General features: G+C 38.2%; 2 protein-coding genes across 5 annotated transcripts in view; one reads left to right on the top strand and one right to left on the bottom strand.

Annotated features, from left to right (window-relative positions):
• Positions 1–19,204, top strand: part of DOCK1 (dedicator of cytokinesis 1) — a 570,673-nt gene that overhangs the window by 180,437 nt on the left and 371,032 nt on the right. The window lies entirely within an intron of this gene.
• INSYN2A (inhibitory synaptic factor 2A) overlaps positions 1–19,204 on the bottom strand; it is an 81,643-nt gene that overhangs the window by 10,412 nt on the left and 52,027 nt on the right. For both annotated transcript variants that reach the window (XM_032801595.2, XM_032801594.2), the window contains exon 3: positions 10,953–11,024. In XM_032801595.2, coding sequence (XP_032657486.1) covers positions 10,953–11,024 — 72 coding nt within the window. The remainder of the gene's footprint in view (positions 1–10,952; positions 11,025–19,204) is intronic.

Raw genomic sequence — 19,204 nt, 5'->3', positions numbered from 1 at the left:
AGTCCACAATGGCTGTTAATTTCTGGACAGAGTTTAAGGGCCCTACCTATTCTAGAGATTGTCTCTTTTATTTGGTACAGTACCATAGGAATTACACTCAGCAGACATGCTTAACTTAGCAGCATCTCTGGTTAAGTAAGAATGGGGCTGAAGGGGAAGGTATTTTTCTGAAGGGCTCTGAATGCTGGATCTTGTCCCTTCCTTGGTGCCCCAGAACCCAGATTTGTTAGCCTGTGGACATGATGACAATGAGGAGAAGTTAGATGCGTGGTTATTATTAAGGCCAATTATTATGGCATTGTGAGTATACTGTTACATATTTTAGTATTACTCATTTTAATTATTGTAAGGTGTCTAGAGCAGGGTATGGGTGCTATCAAAAGTTGAAAAAAAAAATTTATTTTTAAGTATGAATTTCCATGTTTGTTTCTCAATAGCCTGCATATGAAATGTGCTCACTTTACAACAAAAAGATATTTTAAAAAATTGTTACAACTATGGCATTCCATTACACCTGGGGCATCCCATTGCTGTCAGTGGGGTTGCACAGGTGTAAGTGGCTCTGTAATTGGGATTATTCTGCTAATACACAAGAAGAATTAGCATACCGCTCATCCATAGCTATGCTGGCTCTGCAGGACTAATGAGTAAGAATAGCAAAAATGTACTTTTCTCATTCAAGTGAATGAATATGGCCTGGTCTACACTGGGAGAGGGGATCAATCTAAGATACACAACTTCAGCTATGAGAATAGCGTAGCTGAAGTCGACGTATCTTAGGCCAGGTCTACACTGCGACTTTAAATCGGTTTAATGGCCGATATACCGATTTAACGCTGTATCCGTTCACACGACGTCGTCATTAATATCGAGTTAAACGGCTCCTTAAATCGATTTCGGAACTCCTCCCAAACGAGAGGAGTAGCGCTAAATTCGATAGTGATAACTCGGATTAGGGTTCGTGTGGACGGAAATCGACGTTATTGGCCTCCGGGCGGCATCCCAGAGTGCAGCACTGACCGCTCTGGACAGCAATCTGAACTCGGATGCAGCGGGCAGGTAAACAGGAAAAGCCCCGCGAACTTTTGAATTACATTTCCTGCTTGCCCAGCGTGGAGCTCTGATCAGCACGGCTGGCGATGCAGTTTGAAATCGAAAAAGAGCTCCAGCATAGACCGTACGGGAGATACTAGGTCTGATCGCTGTATGGGGAGACAAATCTGTTGTATCCAGCTCCGTTACAGAACACGAAATGCCAAAGCGTTTGAATAAAAAACTCCAGGATACACAGCGCTGTGTGACAAGCGTAACGGGAAGCCAGAGACTCAAATGGACGCTCATGAAGGGAGGGAGGGGGTACTGAGGACTCCCGCTATCCCACAGTCCACAGCAGTCTCTGAAAATTATTTGCATTCTTGGCTGAGCTCCCAATGTCTGTAGGTTCAAACACAGTGTCTGGCGTGGTTCAGGGAACAGCTCCTCAGTTTATTTCCCCCCCCCACCACGTGAAAAAAAAAGGGAAAGATTGCTGTGCTATGGCGTTTGCTCAATGCACTCCGCGAAAAAGGCGCCAAAGGGTTGTCTGCTGCCTTCACAAAGGGAGGGGTGAGGCTGTACCCAGCACCACCCGGGGCAGTGTTTTCTGCCCCATCAGGCACTGTGCTCTCAACACGGAAGTGGGAACTATGGGATAGCTGAGGAACAGCTACCCACAGTGCACCGCTCCTGAAATCGATGGTAGCTTTGGACCATGGACGCAAACAATCGATTTCGGGATCCCACTGTGGACGCGCTAAACCGATTTTATTAGATCTGTTTTGTAATATCGGTTTAAGCTAATTCGAAATAATCGTGCAGTGCAGACGTACCCTTACATTGAATTAAAATTACTTACTTCGCGTCCTCGCGGCGCTGGATCAACGGCCGTGGCTCCCCCATTGACTTTGCTTCCGCCTCTCGTGCTGCTGGAGTTCAGCAGTGGACGGGAAAGCGATTGGGGATTGATTTATTGCGTCTACACTACACACGGTAAATCAGTTCCCGATAGATCGATTGCTACCCGCCGATGCGGCGGGTAGTATAGAGATCCCTTAGATTCAGTATGTAAAAGGAGCAGATCTGTTGAATATGAAAGTGCCGTTTTCAAATGGTTTCTTCTCAGATCAGAACTACACTTCAAAGGTGACCTGTGTAACAAGTTATTAAACTTCAGTAGCCTTAACAATATATTGAATGCTCCAATAACCAGACTGAGAGGCATTTGAAAACTGCTTTCCCAGGTCACTTCCTAAGCAGTTTTTCTGCTGTTTTTTGGTTATGTCTCTTTTTGGTTCACAGCTTAAGATAATTTGGGCTTTTTTGGGGTTTTGCCACTAACTTCATCCCTGGAAGTAAATATGATGTATCCTGAATTTTTGGAAGTGATAAGCCTACCTTTGAGTGGGAAATGAAGGTGCTCAATTCTTCTGTAAATCAGAATATAAATGTATATGTTGATGTTCAATAGAATATTCCCAAAATACTTTCCAAAACACTTACATTTTGTTTGCGTGCATGTAAAAGAAAACCTCAAAACTGCTGAAGACATTAATATAAATTGACAAATAATTTAGCATTGTTATTTACTCTCAATCTAGTTTAAAAAAGCACTTAGATTTGCTTAAAGCTAAGTACGTGTTTAACCATTCTCCTGAATAGGGGTGTTTTCCTTTCCTACTTTACTTTACCATATAAGATATCAATGTTTATGCACTGATCAGGAAACTGTAGAATACTTAGCCACAACTGTCAACAGTTATCTCAAGTATTTTTTGTTTTTGTTGGCTTAAGAGTTGAATTATTTTAGAATGGATAGCTGTTAATTTAATCTGTTTGACTAAATTAAAAAAATAAAAACCCAAGCATTTCCCTGATGTGGAGAATGATATAACTGGTGGATCATTCCAGTGATTTGCACTGGATTTCAAATATTTGTATTTGTGTGCCTTGTTCTAACTATTTACAAGTTAAAGTGTCTGGTGACAGTTTGGAGGATGAGTCTAGGAGACGTTGTGTGTATGAAGGAGTTTGGCGGTCTGTTACACATTTAATAAAATCACTACACAGTTTGGCCTGTTGTACTGTAGTTGGTACTGCAGTTGGTGTAAGAGTGGGGCATAACTAGGAGAGCCAGGACTTTAGTGCAGTCGTGATCAAGCTGCATTGACAACACTGTTTGGAGAATCTTTTTGTTCCTAACTCTATCTTTAACTATTTATCTTTTTAATCAGCCCTATGAATTTAAACATATATACTTGGCAAGGTAAAAACGAGGATGTGTGTGTACACACAGGAGCATGCAATGGAACAGTAGGTATCTTTGGAATTATTGAAACATTTATTGAGAATACCTCAGGTGGCTTGGTTACAGTCAGCTCCTAATATACTTAAGGCCTAAAGTAATGCCTTAAGTAATGCCTTTTGTATGTTCACTTTATTACCTAATGTGTGACATGAGGACACATTAAGGCCTGGATCCTGCAAGTGCTTACATGCTTGCTTAACTGATGGGGACAAGTAGTCCCACTGGAACAGGAAGAGAAGAAATACCATTACACTTTATCCACCACCCCACCCCCGCTATTTCTAACTTACCAAAAATATATTTTTTTATTAATTGGACTCAATGAGACTACTCATGTGTAAGTTCTTTGAAGCTTTGGGGCCAAAGTGACGAGTTGCTTTTGAAAATATAGGCCAGAAGACTGATATCAAACTTTTAAAATTACACAGTTTTAAATTGAATGTTACTATTGTTGAAATTACAAGTACGTTTGATACTTCACAAACAAGCGATGCACATGCAGTTGGTTATGCATATATATTGGCAGTTTTTAGTCCATAATCTACTTACTTTTTTCATATTTTCTCTATCCCATATTGATAGACCTTTTCATAGACTTCTGACATCGATAGATAAAGGAAACTTAGATCTGTGAGGATTTTCTGCTATCTAATTAGCTTTCACTGACAAGTGTGATTTTTAACCTATGAACTTGTTTCATTTGCTGCTGTTGTATTGAGAAGATTAAATTTCATAGACTTGAATAATCTATTTTCAATTCAATTGTCAGAACTCAGCATCAGAAGAACTTTAATACCAAGGACAAAACTTGTTAAAAATAGCAAATACAATTTTAAAATTTCATAGGAGTAGAAAATGTCTGAATTATTGGTTGATGTGGCTTTCAGTAATATTTCTCAATAAGTACAGTTCTGTAGTCTGGTTTAATCAGGTTTTTTCTCTGAAGAAATTGACTACTAATCTGATTAATAAAAGAATCTTTCCAAAAGCTAAAATAACCCTGAATAGGTTATATAGAGTGCTTCTGACCTTTCTGACCAATATGAAATCTACTGTGAATTCTTTAGGATGTTCCCAGTTTCATATTATTCATGATAAATGCCTAAGAGTAATGCACAAAATATTAAACAAAAGGCTAATTTTCCCCACGTTGATCCATTGTGTTAAAGAATTTAAATTCACAAGTGATAGTAATTTAAGCAGGAATGGAAAAGGTACTTCCACTAAGAGAGAATCACAGAATGACACAGGCTGCAAAGATTTTATTCCAAGTGGGTATTGGACATGATTGAATTGGCACAATTTCTGCATACCAATACAATTATCTCCCTTAACAATAAGACTTCATTAGACTTCAGTATTTGAGTTGTCTTGATAGTGCACTATTTAATTTTTTTCTTGTTTTTATAGTCTAATTCAGTGGTATACCTCCATTTGTAAAAGATACATCCTTTCAGAATTGGCTATTTGTGATTTCATATTTTGTGATATTAATACTAATGTACTTGAACATTTGATAAAGCAAAATGAACGCTTGAATTGTTAAGTTTATTTTACTACCCAAAATTGGGGTTTTTGACTACTTTCGTTATCTATATGTGGTCTAGAACTTAGTGTCATTCCATGTATGCTGAATATTTATATTAACTAAATGTTAGTCTATTGCTATGTAATAAGGGCTTCATATTGATTCTTTACGGGTTATGGTGATGGTGCTCTCTGTTAATAGACGCTTGACTTTGAATTTAAAGCATAAAGTAGGCTAATCTCTGTAGGTTAGTAGTCTGCATCACAAAACCTCTGTATGATTTAGCACAATTGACTCATGAGAAGTGTAGTGGCAGAACAATGGTACTACAGTGACAGAACCCTTTGTTACATTTGCACAACCATCTACCTACACTCTCCAGGTCTAACAAGATAATTTTGTACTTGCATTAAAGATAATGAAGAATTGACATGTGCTATAAATAAGGAGATGTAGTTAAGTTTGCTTATCTTGTGAAATGGGAGAAAGTAGACAGTAGTATGTTAGCGTTTTTAATCCCTTCCAAACTGTTTGGTTTACTTCTAATAGCAAAAATAATTGGAGCTTGGGAGAAAGATGATTTTGATCTTAAATGTGTATTATTGTCCTACCGATTTCTATAGAGACTTCAATTTTGGGCCCTCCCATTCTCTTGGTAGTAACTAGTGGGAATGTATGTGCCTGCAAAATCCAGTACAGTCTGAGTATCCAGTGAAAACCTCTGTTCACTGTCTATTTTTGCGTGATATTTTTGAGGGAACAGAGACTTCTGTTTCCCCTCTCATTATTATACAGTTGACTTTCACTGGAATTTGGCATAGAGAATATTAGCAGGATATGGCCTGTGTTATCCAGCTGATGCTTATAATAAAAACCTGTATGTATAAAAGACTACATATCTAAGTGTTGTCAGGTAAACTTTGTTATAAAAATTTGGTCTAACTCCACATTATAATGTTAGAATTTCAAAAAAATCCCTGCTATTACCTTTACTCAAAAGGTAAAAATCAAATGTATTCTCTCTTACAAAAAGTGTTTCACTTTTCAATACACAGTAGAGCTTTTCCTCATATGATTTATCAGTTATCCATTTATTTAAAAGGGGGAAGAGTGACTTAAAATTAAGTTTTTTCATCTTTTCCTTTTTCCTCTTCAGAGGTATTAGCGATTCACTCTTATCATTGTGGAAAAAAGAAACATCTAAAAAGTTACAGAAGTGATAGCAATCTCTGTGGAAAATGTAAACTGCATATTGGCAAATATCGTATTAGTAATGCAGACTTAAAATGTTTGCAAAAATACTCAGTATATTTTGACAATCTACAAATTCAACAAAAAGATAAAAACTTAAAAGTACTGAATTATTTCTAATCTTCTTCCACGTCTTGATGGTCTTTAATTAGACTTCAGCTATTGAGCTAGATCACATTAATATTTTTAAAATGTCATCTTCAGAAAAAAATTAATTACATTAATCATTTCTACATTCCAGTTTCTCAGTTATGCTGCACTTGACATTACTGGATGCAGTTGGGTAGTCAGCAGGGCAATTGACTCATTGCCGTAAAAGTGCTGTTCTGCTTCACTTAAACCAGTTTAAAAATAAAGAGGGGATCGCTATTTGAGAAACTCACACATTTTCTACAATTAACCTGTTTAAACTTGAACATGCTCTTACATTATACACAAAAACTATGTTAAGAGAACATAAAAGTTGCCAAGTCAAGTACTCTAAATCTGGCAGTTCCTAAATTTAAGGTTCTCTGTACAACATAATTTGTGCCCCTGATGCATATGCAGTATGAGGTTATCTTTATTTACGAGATCATGTACTATATTTTCCATTCAGTACACTGGATGTATGGTACTCATTGCATGAGCAGCTTTTTAATATTTTGTTTTATCCCCATTATTCTATATGTAGCCCTATGCTTTATTTACTGCACACTATGCAAACCAGACATGCCAAACCTTTGAGGGGAAAAAACAGGAATTGGGCTTGTTTTTGGCTTAATTGGCTTGTGAGTTGCTTGTTGGCTAGTTTTTGGCTTATAGCTTGTAGCTGGTTTGGCTTGGAGCTTGTTTCTTTTTTTGATCAGCTCCCGTTAAAGGGGGGCAAGCAGGTCAAAGTGGAGAGAGAGTCGGGGGGTGCACAGCGGGCTCACCACAGTCCCAGACTGCACACCAGGGGGATCTAGTCATATAGAGTGTTGGGGTTCTTAGGGATTGGCTTGTTTGGCCTTGTTTTGAAATGAGATTAGCTTGATTTTTGGTTTATTGTAAATGTCGGGGTGCTTATTTAACGTGTGAAAGTTGGCAACTGTGATGCAAACCCTTCTCAATTTCTTCGTGTTTTTTTTTTATACACTATCAATGTAACATCTGAGTGTTTCTCAAATATTAATGAATTTATTTTCACAACACTGTCTGAAGTGAGGGACTATTTATCACCATTTTACAATTGGAGGAACAGAAGAATTGTGGTCAAAAGAGTACATGAATTTTGGGTGCCCAAATTGAGCCACCTAGGGCCTGATTTTTCAGAATTGTTAGCATTTTATATGTTCAAAGCACAGCTTTCATTAACTTCAGTTGAAGCTGTGAATGCACATCACCTCTACAAATTGGATCGCAGGGGCTCAAGTCAGGCAGCCAGAAAGCAAGAAACACTCAGTTAGTGACCACCTGTAAAATGTTTGGAAATTTTGTTCCAGCAACACACAAACTCTGTGGCAGAGGCAGGAATATAATCAAGTTCTCCAATCAGCTGCCTTAACCTTTTTCTTACTGCATTCCCATTTCAGTCACTAAACTTCTAACTTCTGCAACAAATGAAGTAGATGTCCCACAGACCAGTCTCCTTCACTAAATAACCCATCCCCAGAACATCCTGTACACTGAATGAGGCAAGAGTCCTGCGTGTGGGTGGGTGGGGAAATGTGTTCATGTAATTAAAGACTATCATAATGCAGACACTGAATGGGGTGCAAATTAATGTTACACACATACTTAATTCTGGCATTTCCTGTTTTCTGGGTGCCTGGCTTTACCTTGTGTGCAATCTTAATATTCTTTGAACTTACTTTTTTGTGTATAATTTTCTAGATTTAAAAAACCAAACTTATTATCTGGAATCATATAGCCACCTGTCATTTTGTGCTTCAAACCCTTGCTCCATAAACATCTTAATGTCCCATATTTCTTGTATCAGAGATGCCGCTTCTACAACCTTTCTGTCTGAAGGGTTGGAGGCTTGTTAACTGTAGTAGATAATACACTGACTAAACTATTGTGTGCAATACTGTTAGTTATACTGCACTACTGTGTTATGTATGTGATTATGGTTCTTAGTTGCATGTGAAATGGAAGTACCAAGTGGCTGGAACTGTCTATTGGAAATAAACATTGTATCCGTTTTCTTAATTTTTCTAACAGGTAAAACAAAACCAGAGCTCTTTATCATTTAAGGCTAGATTTTAATTTTGAAATCTGCTTTGAGAAAGGGTTGGTGCATAGCTGCCCAGCCTCCAGAGCTGAGCTGAGAGCAAATTGTGGCTGTGTTTGTTATACTTTTTCCTCTTCTTCTCCCCTTGCTTAGAGGAGGAATACCTAATTTCATGCAGCAGCATCCTCACCACCCTCCTGTCTCCATGTTTGTGATCATAGGTGGGTGCTGAGCAGAGAAGGTGGAGTTGGGGACTTCTGCTCTCTGTCCACTCTTCATTTACTTGTTTGCAGGGAGGGAACATTGGGTAAATAGACCCAGTTCCTCCCTCTATGTGTGGGTCAAAGTCTGAGCAGGACTATGTAGAGAAATGAGGTGTGTGTGTCATTATTTCCCTGCATGGCTGAGTAAGAGATGTAAAAAGCTAGCTCGTAATTAATAGGCTTGTTGCACATTTTCTTGTGAACACAGTTCCCTGAATCCCTGAAATAATTTTCATAAGCATCTCCTGGACAGGAGACAGAAAGGGAGTTCTTGATAGGTTGATAATTTAATTCTGAGACATACTGTTTTTCATGTTACTTGCAATACATGAAGACATCCAATGGTTTTGTGTAGCCTTCACTGTAGTGGGATGACAATAACTGGGTTGTCAGTATAAAACACCTTATAAAAGTCATGACATAGCCCTGTCATGCTCATTGATTGTTGGAGCACTTCATTACAGAGTAGACTGGATTTAAGCTGTTCAGCAAAACAATATGATAGTCTGCAGAAATTGAGCTATGTATCCAGTAAATTCAAACGATCTTCCACAATTTAACGTTTAGCATCATAAAACTTCTCTTTGAAGTAGTATGAAGTGAATGTTTACAACTTATGCACACTGATTTCTCTCTAGTGATTAAAACATCCAGTATTACAATAAATTTGGAAACTTTCTTGCTGTTGCAGAACTCTCATCTCATGTTAAAGGCTCTGGTAAAGAAATCTGTTCATTTAGTAGGCAAATGTTGTCACTGTCTATCAGTTGCTCTGATGCTACAAAATCCTGCTTACTTTATTCAAACTGGTTGTGATCTAGAAAATAACCCAATGCTTAACTTGAAGCATGTGAACGGCATCACTGTTAACCACGCACACGTGTATGCAGAAGGCAGTGGTTCATCCTAATGAAGTTAGTGGTGCTATTTAAGTTAGGCAAGCAAGCTATATTCCCATATGCTTTAATACGGACTTCTGTGTGTTTGATCTGTAATACAGAATGCTTGGTGATGGAAGTGTCATTTTTCCACATATAGTGCATGTCTGTCTGATTATGATCTGTGCTATAAGGTCTGCCCAATACTACTTCCCCAATCCTAATGCACGACAGCTATGAAAAGCTATTCTAAAATATTTTGCGGCAGCACATAGTACAGAAAATACTATATACCCTCAGCAATATTAATGCTTGGTACAGTTTGACATCAGAAGGGGTTAATTCAGTTAATCCAGTTTTACTTGTAAATCATAAGCCTAAGAAATAAATGATGGTTAAGAATGATCTTAATACTTACACAAAAGGTTCATAAATGATGCATTAAATATAGAATTATTAATTTTAGAAGTCAATCTGAAGTGGCCACAACTAGAAGTGCAGGATTTTTTTGTGCAGAAACTTGTAGACTTTCATATAGCCTTCTCTGCAGAAAGTTTGCTTGTTAATAACCTCCATGGAACATTAACTGCTACTCTTGGGTGATGGCAATTGTGATAAATAATAATATGTTTGCATTAATCCATCAAGGGCTTCAGTTTGGAAAAAATAATATTTCAAGTGATTGCTACTAGGTAAAGTTTTTGTTTGCTTTGTTTAATTTTAGGTGATGCTTAGGTTGAGATCTGGGAGTAGTGGAAACTCCACTCTTTTTGTACTGATTTGACTTTAAGATCTGAAGTAATTTTGTAGGTAGACTTTATAGCCTGTGTAAATGGAATGGGTTAGGGATGCAGAGCAGCTCTACAGCCACTGCTGCAGCTTCCCCTCCCTACTCCAGAGGGGTAATGGTCACTGATATAGGTGCCTTCATATCCAATGACCAGATCCCATTCTCTCTGCTGCCATGGCTCTTTCTATGGCAGCTCCAGAGAAGCCTGCCAAGAAGATTAGCTGTGTGGCACATAGGTGCCAGAAACCCTTCCTACTCCCTCCTCAAGTGCAGTGCAATTGCACCTGTTCCACTACATTCAGGGTCTTCTCTAGGACTTCTGGTTATTTTTCCTGAACAAGAGTAGTGCTGTAAGATTGTATAAGTTTTTTCTTTACAATGGTATAAGATGCAAAATTACACTAAAACCCTCCAGGTCATAGCGTGTTGCTTAAAACAGCCAGTTAAACTTGCAAAGCAGAGGTGGAAAGAACGTGCTTAATTCATGGACTGTATGCATGTCCTGTATTTTAGTTTTAATATTAAAAATATTTTATTCATTGAATTTTATAGTGAAATAAAGATTAATTTCCTGGTCTTTTATTTCTCCTTTCTTCTCGTTGAAATAGCAATTTATAATAGTAACTAACATTTGATCTTGCATTGGTGGATAAAATCATTACTTTCACTCAATAAAAAGTGGGAATATTAGAATTTTTAACCTACCTATAGATAATACATGCACTGTTCCTGCATGTGTCACAATTAGCTGTGTCTTGACCAGTCCGATATGAAAGCCTACAAAGATAAGAACATGACATCATTACAAGTGGTGGTTTTATCCTTTTTTTGCCCTCTATCATTGCTGTTCACTGTAACCAAAGCTTTAGTTTTGTTTTTTCCATTTTAATGTTGATTATAAAAATCTAAGCATCCATAGGAAATAACACTGTCCAAAATTAGTGTTGTTCAACTTTTTAAAGTTTGAAACATGAAGATGAGGGAATTTTGGAAATTATGAAGAAGTTTTATTGAATCATTAAGGGAGGGAATGTAATGATTCAGTTCAGCTATACTTCTATGAACATTTCTACAGAAAACTCTGAGCAAACCAAATTATGTAAAAGCCACCAAAATGCTGAGTTATTTTAAATGGCCTCATTACTGTACAAATACAAGACATAGCAATGGTGTTTTAACTACTTTTCTGTACAGCTGCCTTAGAAATTTCAGTAAACCACAGAGGTTTCACTAGCAAGCATTGCATGTGTATAATCTTTTATAATAATTGTGTAAGCTATTAATTTGTACTATTTAGATGGTAACATTTTCTTTTGGAATTTTGCCTGTAAGGGGAGGAGGGCGCTGAAGGTTTGTTACAGGGATGATCCCAAAAATCAGCAAAAGGTAGCTTTCACAGTATTTCCCTTACCTACCTGCCCTGTGTCTAACTTCCATGCATTTCACAACAATATTAGGTGGAAGACTTCTCTGAATGTCTCTTTCATAGCAGGAAGCAATCATATTATGGGAGGATCTGTGAAATACATGGAAAAAGTAGAATATCTGTCTTCTTTTTTTGTGTGTGTTTCTTATAATTGCCTTCTACTTAATGGGAAATTTTCTTACATGCATAATGGATTTTTAAATGGAAAAAAAAGTTTATATTCAGTGCCTATTTATGTATTTTGTGCTAGATGAAAAACTACATTTTAAGTGTGTGTGTGTGTGTATATATATATATATATATAGAAAGTGAAATAAAATAGTGTAAACTGTCAGTGGATTTTGTGTTGCTTTTCAGATCTGTATCTCTGTTTTCCAGAATAATCAACTTTGTTCCCTTTACTCAGTAATACTAGGAATGATAAAATATTAGTTGATATGGAATTCATACTACAGTAAAAGCTGTATTATCCAGCACTTTACCAGTCAGAAAGATCTATAAACTGGCATTTCTGATTCTCATTGAAAGTCTGGTTTATAGTCTGGTTAGCGTGGGGCTGGCAGGCTCCCTACCTGGCTCCCTGGAAGTGGCAAAATGTCCCTGCTGCTCCTAGGTGGAGGAACAGCCACAAGGGGTTCGGAGTGTGGGAGAGGATGTGGGCTCTGGGAGTGTGAGTGTGGGAGGGGGTTCAGGGAAGGGGTTGGGGCGTGGCAGGAAGTGCGGGGTGCCGGATCCAGGCAGCGCTCACCTAGGGCCATTCCCTGCAAGCAGCGACATGTCCCTGCTGCTGCTCCTAGGCAGAGGCGCTGCTAGGTGACTCTGTGCACTGCCCCTGCCCCACCCCGAGTGCTGGCTCCGCAGTTCTCATTGCCAGGAACTGAGTGGCCAGTGGGAGCTGTGGGGGCAGCGCCTACGGGCGGAGGCAATGCACAGAGCTGCCAAGCCACACCTCCACCTAAGAACAGCAGGGACATATCACCACTTGCGGGAATTAGCCCAAGGTGAGCTCCGCCTGGATCCAGCACACCACACCTCCTCCCATGCTCCAATCCCCTGCCCTGAGCCCCCTCCTACACCCAAACTCCTTCTCTCTTAGTTAACCCGAAGCTTTTACTTACCAGCACTTCCCATTCCCCCAATATGCCGGATAACAAGGCTGTTACTGTATAAAACTTTTACAGAGAGAAACCATTAATTATTGATGCAGTCAACCTAACTTGAGAAAATTACAATGTCATATACAGGTTGTTTACCTGCAAAACTCCTATCTAGTTACATTAAATGGGGAAATATTTAGTCAGTGAATGGAAGTGTTTATTTCTTATAGGTAATCATTTGAAGTACTTAGAATTTACTTAAAAGAATGCTATCATTTTGGTAGTTGCATTATATGCCCTCCATCCTCCCAAAAATATTTTAAAGACCAATACTAATGGAACTCCATTAAATTATTTTAGTGTAAATCTTTATTCTTTTATAATCTCTCTGCACCTTCCACGGTTCTAATCACGCCCACTGTGGATAGAGACCTCCTTTCCTCTACTTCCCTAACAGACAAATTAAAAGCAACATTCCCAAAAAAATGTCCCCCATAACTATAGAAATCACTTTTGGTTTTCTTAAATTAGAGCTTTAATGTCAAATAGGTTATTAAAGAGAAAATCCAAAGGATATTAAATACTCATTTATAGCCATATCACTCAAGCTATAGGTCTAATTCTAACACGAAGAATAAATGTTACTTAAGGGATTCACAGCTCTTAATGATCCTTTTGAGAATTCATGGTGCTCCACAAGAGACATTCATTCACACAACACATAGCCTCAAAATGGACATTTGCTTTCTCCTCTCTGAGCCTGTTTAACTCTTCCATTCCTTTGGAAGTCATCCTCTAAATAGCTTATCCAATCTGTCACTACTCTCCTGCTTCTCTATAGCCTCTGGGCTTGTCCACTGGATTGACTGAAGTGCTTAAAAGATACTTTTTCCAATCCAAAAGAAATTAACCATGTTTTTATTTAGATTTTGCTAATCAATCATTGTGATCTAGAAGGTAGAGACTAGACCTGAGAGTCAGGAAACCTCGTTTTTCTGCCATTATTAGTTAAAGTAGGACTATTTAGAATCTAATCTTCTGGGTGCAGGGATGGTCTTTCTGTCGTGTTCGTACAGTGCCTAGCACAATGGGGTCCTGGTCCATGAACAAGGCTCCTAGACACTATGCTAATACAAATAATTATAATATGGCAAGTTGTAACCTCTTTGTGACTCAGTTTCTTTATCTGTAAATTAGGACTATTGGTCTTAATGCATCCTCCTTTCTGAAGGACTTTTGAGATCTGTGAAGAAGAGCTACCTTAGTGTTAACTAAATGGCATCAGTAATACTTGCAAGAACCTATTAAAGTTAATTTTTAATCCACCAGGTTCAAAATTTAGTAATATCACACATTTCATAAAATTCTTTCTTCATATGGTAGTTATATGTACTATGCCAGCATTACTTTCCAGGGGAACCACTATATTTTATTAATTGCTTGTGTTCTATCTTGTTGTCTGTCAGTGTGATGGCTTTGTATCTTTTTCTGATGACATGTACATTTTACTTTTAAAGAGAATTTTAGAAGCCACTAACTTTCAAATAGTCCCATAACACTTAAAGGTCTGCGTGAAACAGGATTTTTCCAGCATTATTGAAGAATTCAGATTTAATCTTCCACTCTAGGGATTACATATTTAACATTATTATAGATTTGACATTTAAAAATATGTACTGATGAATCAATAAAGGCCATAAAGGCTACAGCACATAAGTGCCAGTTGTTGTAATCTAGTTCAGAAGGCATGTGGCATTGTTGTCTGAATATGGATTTAAATGGGACATAGCATTTTATTGTAAATGCTCTAACTTTTTAACATTTTCACTGGACATGTGCATTAATCTGATGGTAATTCCACATTCTGAATACACAAGCTACCATCTTAATGTATAACCTGAGTGTAAACAAGTGCTCCCATCTGTGTGCAGCTTGAGAAAAGAATTCTAAACTAGGACAACCAGAGCATCTGTCTATCTTGAGCTTCAGCTATTTGCACTCAGCGTTGGATTATGGATTAACTACGAAAATCAAGAATAATTTTCATAGACACAGTATGCACTGTTTCTGGCCTAGTGATTAACGATTTGCTATGGGGCAAAGGGCAAGGAAGACGAGGAAGAGTGGCGTGTAATAGAAATCTGCTCCAAGATACAAAATACCTGGCCAAAACTTACTTCCATGTTTTGAACACATTTTTACTTAATATGCCTGAAGTACAATTAGATCAGTTGTGTGACTTTTAAGATGTACCATATTTCTGCTGAACAAGAGACCTTAATGAATTGCTATATATTTAGATCAGTTGCTTTCCAAAATTCAGCTGTTTTTAATGCCATATTTGGAGGGCAGTATTCTCTGTCTGCCCTATATCCACTACTCCCAACTCCCACAGTAAGCTGCAGGTAGAGCCACTAGAAATCCATGCTAAAATAAAGCTGTGTGTTCAATTAACTTCATTTTCTCAACATTACAGCGTGCAGTTTTCTTAAGATTTCAGAAGTATGGAGAGAATGCTCATGAGATTAGCATGGATTTCTAGTGACTCTACCTGTGGCTTGCTGTGGGGGATGGGAGGCAGAAAAAAATGTGATTGAGAGTTAGGAATTATTTAAGAACACTTTATTAAATAACCAAAAAGCCACAACTGAGGAAGAAGGCTCTATTGGTTAAAAAGCCAACCTGGTGTGGAGGGGAAATGAAGGCAGCTATTAAAAAAAAAACAACCCTAACAAATGTAAAAAAAGGGAGCATTGAAAATAAATATAAATCAGAAGCTAAGAATTGTAGAAAATTGATAGGGGAAACAAAAAGAAACAGGGAGAAATCTATGGCCAGCAGAGTTAAGGACAATAAGAAGGAGTTTTTAAAAGTGTGTTAGGAATAAAAAGAATCCTAACACTAGTATTGGTCCATTACTAAATGGAAAGGGTAGAATTATCAAAAGGCAGAAGTGTTCAATAAATGTTTTTCTTGTTTGTATTTGGGAAAAAACAGAGATAGTCCATATAATATAACACACTTTCCACTGCACTATCATTAAGGTTAAACTTCTGTTACAGTTCTTTTTAGTGAAAGTCATGGACAAGTGACAGGCAATAAACAAAAATTCATGAAAGCCTGTGACCTGTCCCTCACTTTTACTAAAAATAACTGTGACAATATGCTGAGGCTCCGGGGTCCCCCTCCCTGCCCAATGTAGCTGGGAGCTGCGTGGGGCTCCCTCTGGCTGACAGCTCCAGCCCCAGTGCCTTGGTGCTGAAGTGGAAAATGTCACAGAGCTCTCTGGAAGTCATGAATTCTGTGGCTTCCGTGACAAAATCTTAGCCTTAACCATCAGCTCAGGAGGATGTTGAATAGCAGGTCTGGATACCTTGGACCCAAGCTTTCAAAAAAGCTCGGGGAAGAGCTTGTTGGACCGTTAATGTTGATTTTTTTCAGTAAGTCTTAGAACAGCAGGACGTTCCAGAAGACAGGAAGAAAGCTAAAGGTGAGCCAGTAGTAATAAAGGGTAAGTGGCATGACCCTGGTAATAGTAGGCTGGTCTTTCTGACATTGATCCCAGGCAGGATAACTGAGTGGCTGATATGGGACTTGATTAATAAAGACTTAAAGGAGGGTAATATAATGCATACTAATCAACATGGGTTTATGGAAAATAGATCGTGTCAAAGTAATGTCTCATCTTTTTTTTAATAAGATTATAAATTTAGTTTATAAAGGCAATAATGTTGATGTAGTAAACTTCTGTAAGGTGTTTGACTTGGAACCACATGACATTTTCATTTAAAAAAATAGAATGATATAAAAATTAGCACGGCACACATTCAGTGGATTAAAAACTGACTGACAGATTTTAAAATGTAACTGTAAACAGAGAATCATCATCAAATGTCTGATTGTCTAGTGGGGTCTTGCAGGGATCAGTTCTTGGCCCTACACTATTTAACATTTTTATTAATGACCTGGAAAGAAACATATAATCATAAAGTTTGCTGATGAGATAAAAACTGGGGAAGCGATAAATAGTGAAGAGTACAGGTAACAGATACAAAGCAATGTGGATTGCTGGGTAAGCTGGGCTCAAGCCAACAATATGCATTTTAATATGGGTAAATGTATACATCTAGGAACAAAGAACATACTTACAGGATGGAGGACTCTATCCTGGGAAGCAGTGACACTGAAAAAGATTTGGGGGTTGTGAATAATCAGTTGTACATGAGTTCCCAGTGTGACACTCTGGCCAAACGGGGTATTGTAAGTTTTGGGTGTGTAAACGTGACTTTTGAGTTGGCGTAGAGAGGTTATGTTACTCCTATATTTGATGCTGGTGCCGCTGCTTCTGGAATACTGTGTCCAGTTCTGGTATCCACAATTCAAGAAAAAGGTTGATAAATTTCAGAGGAGTCAGAGAAGAGCCAAGAGAACGACTAAAGGATTAGAAAACATGCTTTATAGTAATAGACTCAAGGAGCTCATTTTATTTATTTTAACAAGAAAAAGTTAAGGGATGACTTTACTACAAACTATGGGTATGTCTACACAACAAAGAAAAACCTGCAGCTGGCCTATGCCAGCGGACTCAGGCTCGTGGAGCCTGGGCTGTGGAGCTGTTTCATTGCTGTGTAGATCTCTGGGATGGGGCTGGAGCTTGAGCTCTGGGACTGTCCCGCCTCACAGGGTCCTAGAGCCTGGGCTCCAGCGCGAGCCCAGAAGTCTACACAGAAGTGAAACGGCCTCACAGTCTGAGCCCTGTGAGCCTGAGTCGGCTGGCGCAGGCCAGCCGCAAGTTTTTCTGTGCTGTGTAGGCATGGGGAACACATTTAATATTGGGCTCTTCAGTCTCACAGAGAAAGGGATAGCATGATTCAATGGCTGGAAGTGGAATCTAGACAAAATCAAATGGGAAATAAGGTGTACAATTTTAACAAAGAGAATAATTAACCATTGGAATAACTCCCTGAGGTTGTGATGGACTCTCCATCACAAATTATTTTTAAATCAAGATTGGATGTTTTCTAAAAGATGCTCTAGGAATAATTTTGGGGACAGTTCTATGGCCAGAGTTATACAGGAGGTCAGACTAGATAATCATAGTGGTCCATTTTGGCCTTGGAATGTATTAATGTAATTACACTCTGTGCACTCAAATCTATAAGGAAAATAGTACATACACAGTTGATTTTCTTTGTAATTAACTTTATTTACCAACCAATTTTCCCTCTCACCTAGCAAAGCAATGTTCTTTAATGAGGATCATATTTGTGAGACATTTGAATTGTTAAATTAAAAATAGTTTGTTTGTTCTTCATTAGCTACAGAAAATACAGACTTAGAATGGAAGTGGCATTTGCTTCGTAACTACAGCAGGATTCTAAAATTCACATGCTTTTTTTAAAATTGGAATGACCTAGGTATTTCTAAGGTAGTTAGCTGGCTAAGACGGTATTCTGGAATGGCTGAAACAATGTAAGTTCAATTATTTCTTCTAAGTGAAACTCTTTCTGTCAAGGATATCTATCTTGTTCACCTTGAGGCACTGGGATCACACTTTCTCATTTCCATATAATCATCTACTTAACAGAAAATTGCATGGAATTCATCTTGTTGCTATTCTCCTTCAGGCTGGAAAAGATGATGATGTGCTTAACTGACAATTTCCTTGTAAAATCATATGCAGTGAGGTCCTTTTAAAATACAAACCTGTTAAGAAATAGAGCTGTTAAAGAGGACCTTTTCTTCCTAACAAACATACATGAAAATAGAAGTTTATGAACATGTTCTGGGTGCAGTGGGCATGAATACAAATGACTGTATTTTCTGTGTGTTAGTGTGAAAGAGAGAGAGAGAGAGAGATAATGTTAAATTCAGCTGTTTTTTGTTTTTTTTAAATATTGATGTGGGGAAATGTTGCTTGGGATACCAAGACTCAAATTCACAAGAGTCTTGGTTATAAACCTAGTAACATCCATCCTTCACTAATTATAAGAGCTGCTTGGTAATTTTCTATTGCAATGATTTTCCAGCAGAAAATGCACTTCAACAAAATTGAAGTTTCTACAGGGAAAACTTTGATTTTTTTTTTCATGTCAAATAGAAATTAAATATTTGATTTAGGATTCATTCAACCTGAATCAGAATATCAGACAAGAAAGTAAGTTGGGCATCAGGCTCTCAAACTACAACTCCCAGGAGGCAATGTACCCCAGTGGGGAAATACGGTTTAATGCTCTAAGCCAATGGTTCCCAAAAGCTGTTATGCCGCTTGGGCAGGGAAAGCTCGTGGCGGGCTGGGTCGGTTTGTTTACCTGCCGCCTGCGCAGATTTGGCCAATTGCAGCTCCCACTGGCCGTCGTTCGCTGCTCTAGGCCAATGGGAGCTGCTGGAAGCGGCGGGGGCTCAGGGACATGCTGGCTGCTGCTTCCAGCAGC

The sequence above is a fragment of the Chelonoidis abingdonii genome, chromosome 15 (genome assembly GCF_003597395.2).
Source record: "Chelonoidis abingdonii isolate Lonesome George chromosome 15, CheloAbing_2.0, whole genome shotgun sequence".
In the NCBI taxonomy this organism is placed as follows: Eukaryota; Metazoa; Chordata; order Testudines; family Testudinidae; genus Chelonoidis; species Chelonoidis abingdonii.
Note: the sequence above shows the minus strand (reverse complement) of the source record. Positions and strands in the feature narration are given on the sequence as shown.